This window comes from Rhipicephalus microplus, chromosome 2 (genome assembly GCF_043290135.1).
Source record: "Rhipicephalus microplus isolate Deutch F79 chromosome 2, USDA_Rmic, whole genome shotgun sequence".
In the NCBI taxonomy this organism is placed as follows: domain Eukaryota; kingdom Metazoa; phylum Arthropoda; class Arachnida; order Ixodida; family Ixodidae; genus Rhipicephalus; species Rhipicephalus microplus.
In genome coordinates, this window is record NC_134701.1 from 206,852,512 (window position 1) to 206,855,283 (window position 2,772).

At 46.6% G+C, this 2,772-nt stretch overlaps 1 protein-coding gene across 1 annotated transcript; it reads right to left on the reverse strand.

Annotated features, from left to right (window-relative positions):
- Window positions 1–334: 334 nt before the first annotated feature.
- Window positions 335–1,984, reverse strand: LOC142793585 (phospholipid-transporting ATPase ABCA3-like). Its single transcript, XM_075885791.1, has 2 exons — window positions 1,843–1,984; window positions 335–696 (listed from the first exon to the last, which is right to left on the reverse strand). Exons 1-2 carry the CDS (start codon window positions 1,982–1,984, stop codon window positions 335–337), a joined length of 504 nt encoding a protein of 167 aa, XP_075741906.1.
- Window positions 1,985–2,772: the final 788 nt, after the last annotated feature.

Consider the following 2,772-nt stretch of genomic DNA (forward strand, 5'->3'; position numbering starts at 1 on the left):
ACAATTGTACGGTGGGAACATAGCAAAAGCAGCAACGATAAACATCGTCTAGTAGCCTCTAAAGGAGAGTATGTGCGGCAGTGTACGTGACACATGACTAAGTAGCTACGTACGAATAAACAAAATGAGCAGAACAATTATTTCACTGACGCGTGCAGGCCGCTGTTTCTCGCCGCATCTCGCTTGACACTTGCAGAGGAAAGAACACGTACTTTTACGCAAACCATTTACTCTTATATCGCTCGAATCAAAATGGCTTAGAAATTAACAATAAATCGTTCGATAATAATGCGCCCGTTGAAGCGCGAGCCTCGCCACACGGCCTCTGCCTCTACTAAGAGGCAAACACGTGGCATGCATCGTCGGCGAGGCGCCACCCTAGACCTTGGGCCAGACTGGGAGACTGCGACGACGTGGGCGCGTGTGCGGGTGTGAACGCGGGCGAAATCACGGGCGTAGATGCGGGCGTGGGTGCGGGCGTCCGCTTGTGCTTCGTGAAGTGCCGGAAGACCTCAGTGAGGCTCACGCCGCTGACCAGGTACTCGTGGATGAGCTCCTCGGCAAGCAGCTTTTCCATGCCGATGAAAAGCTCGTGCCACGACCGCGCCAGAACGTGGAAGCGGAGCAGCGCTCCGACTTGCCTCCGCCGCAGGTGACAGCCTGGGAAGCGAGACTCCATGGCCTCGAGCAGGGGACCTGCGCCGTTTATTTGCGTCTCAAGTTGCACGATTGTCTACGCTGCAGATGACGTCGAATGAAATCAGAAACCTCTACTGGCCGTTTTCAGAGGTATCTTTCGGTACACATTGTCTGGATTTGCCAGTAAGCATAGTACTCAGAGAAGTGCGGCGCAGGACGCGATGTAACGACGGAGTAAAGGCATCCCTGACTGTAATCAATGAAAAATACGGCTGATGTGCGATGCCATTGAGATCTGCAGAGTTGGAATTGATTGGTCAAACTGCAAGCTGTTGCAACATTGCGACGATGGACAAATAGGAAAAGGAAAACAAATGCACTACTTTCGGTTACATCAAGTCACATGTTCAAGTCTCCATAGCACCGACTACACAAGCTGCTTCATAGCTAGCTTCTCCGCAATATCGGCACACCGGATTTTAATTGGAAAATTGCCTTGACGCGTAGCATCCCTACACGTACGCCTCAAAACCTATAGCTTATCGGCAATACTGGCGCAACTTATAGAAGGACTGCTTTGTCCAAAAGGACGCTATAAATTCCAAATAGTGTTCGGCGAAAATCTGAGGCCATTCGACTGATGACGCGAAGTCTGTTTTTTAGCACGTGTTTTATCCCAGAGTTTACCACTGCTTCTATGACGGACTTCTGTCAAGGAAGTGACGAAAAAATACGTGCGATCTGAAGGAAAAATTTCCATCTTCGGGAGTTTAACCCTTGACCTTTCGGTCCACGGCAATTGTTGCCGATACGTTGTAATGAACAAAACTTTTTCACGTAGTTGCGAGCACTAGACGTCGTTATATAGGATCGCCACTTGTTATCGTATGCGTTGCCCCCATATCAGAAACGTATCGTGTTTTGTAAGAAGTGTGGACATTATCACTACACCAGATATAATACCATACGTGTTTATGCAAGAACTCAGAATGATCGTATCGCACAATACTTGTCTCATTATTACCGATTCATAACGCTGTTTTACGTCTGAACGCGTATGTTCAACGTGTCGAATATGAACCACAAAGGACAATGCCCCTTAAGGTTGACTCAAGTGTGATTATAAAGGTATCAGGAGCGAGTTTTTTAGGCAGAGTAATTTCTCCAGAATCACTCGCAAAGCGAAACACTGATACCACGCACGAGGGTCTGGCGATGCGCTGCGTGCCAGCATGGTGGCTCTGTGTCCGATGCTCTCCTTGAGTTGCTGCGTGGAGCCGAGGTAGGCGAATCGGCCGTCGGAAAGAATGCCCACACGCGAACACAGGGCCTCACACTCGCGCATGCTGCAAGGAAGAGAGCCCCGATCACCAAGTTTACATCCTAATGTAATATAAAATTCCCAAATATTTACTACCGAAAACTCTGGTGCTGCTATTGTACAGCCACCATGGAAATCGAGTGTAGAGCACGGATTTGCCTATTGTGTGCTCAAGGGTTTCAACGCACTTTTTTACTGTTGTGTTTCGGCGTTTGTTTCGGTTTATAAAAAGGTCATAACGAACTTCATGAGGCAACTTGAAATGGGGAGCCTGAGAGGTCAAAGCGGGAAGCGGAACTGCTAGACGTTTGCTGAACTTTGTCTCACAAGAAAGAGGCTGCGGGTGACGTGTAGCCAAATGGTTCAGAAAGAACGAAGCTTATAGACAAATCCGTGTAGTAGCAATAATTTCATGCCGGCTGAAGCGCAATGCTTTGCAGCTCCCATAGCAATGGCGCCAGAATTTTCTCTGGTAAATATTTAGGGATACAAAGTGCAATATGCCACTCCATAGATATATATGCTATTTTTTTCGATTTAGTGACCACAGAATTTGAAATTAGCAACTCCCTTCAAGGTCAGTCCTAGCAAATTACTTGTGTGAAGCTGATCAGCCTGTCCTGTTGCTTGGATCATGCAGTCATTTAAACTGTTCAGAATAAATAACAAAATTTGAATCTTGAAGTTTAATTTAGGCAAAAAGAAAAGCGTTACAATAAAAAGCCTGTCAATTACGATTTTTATAGGTCAAATTTAGGTTTTATCTTGCTGTACGTCTTATAGAATTGATATTGCAGACTGGAGTAGTCTGT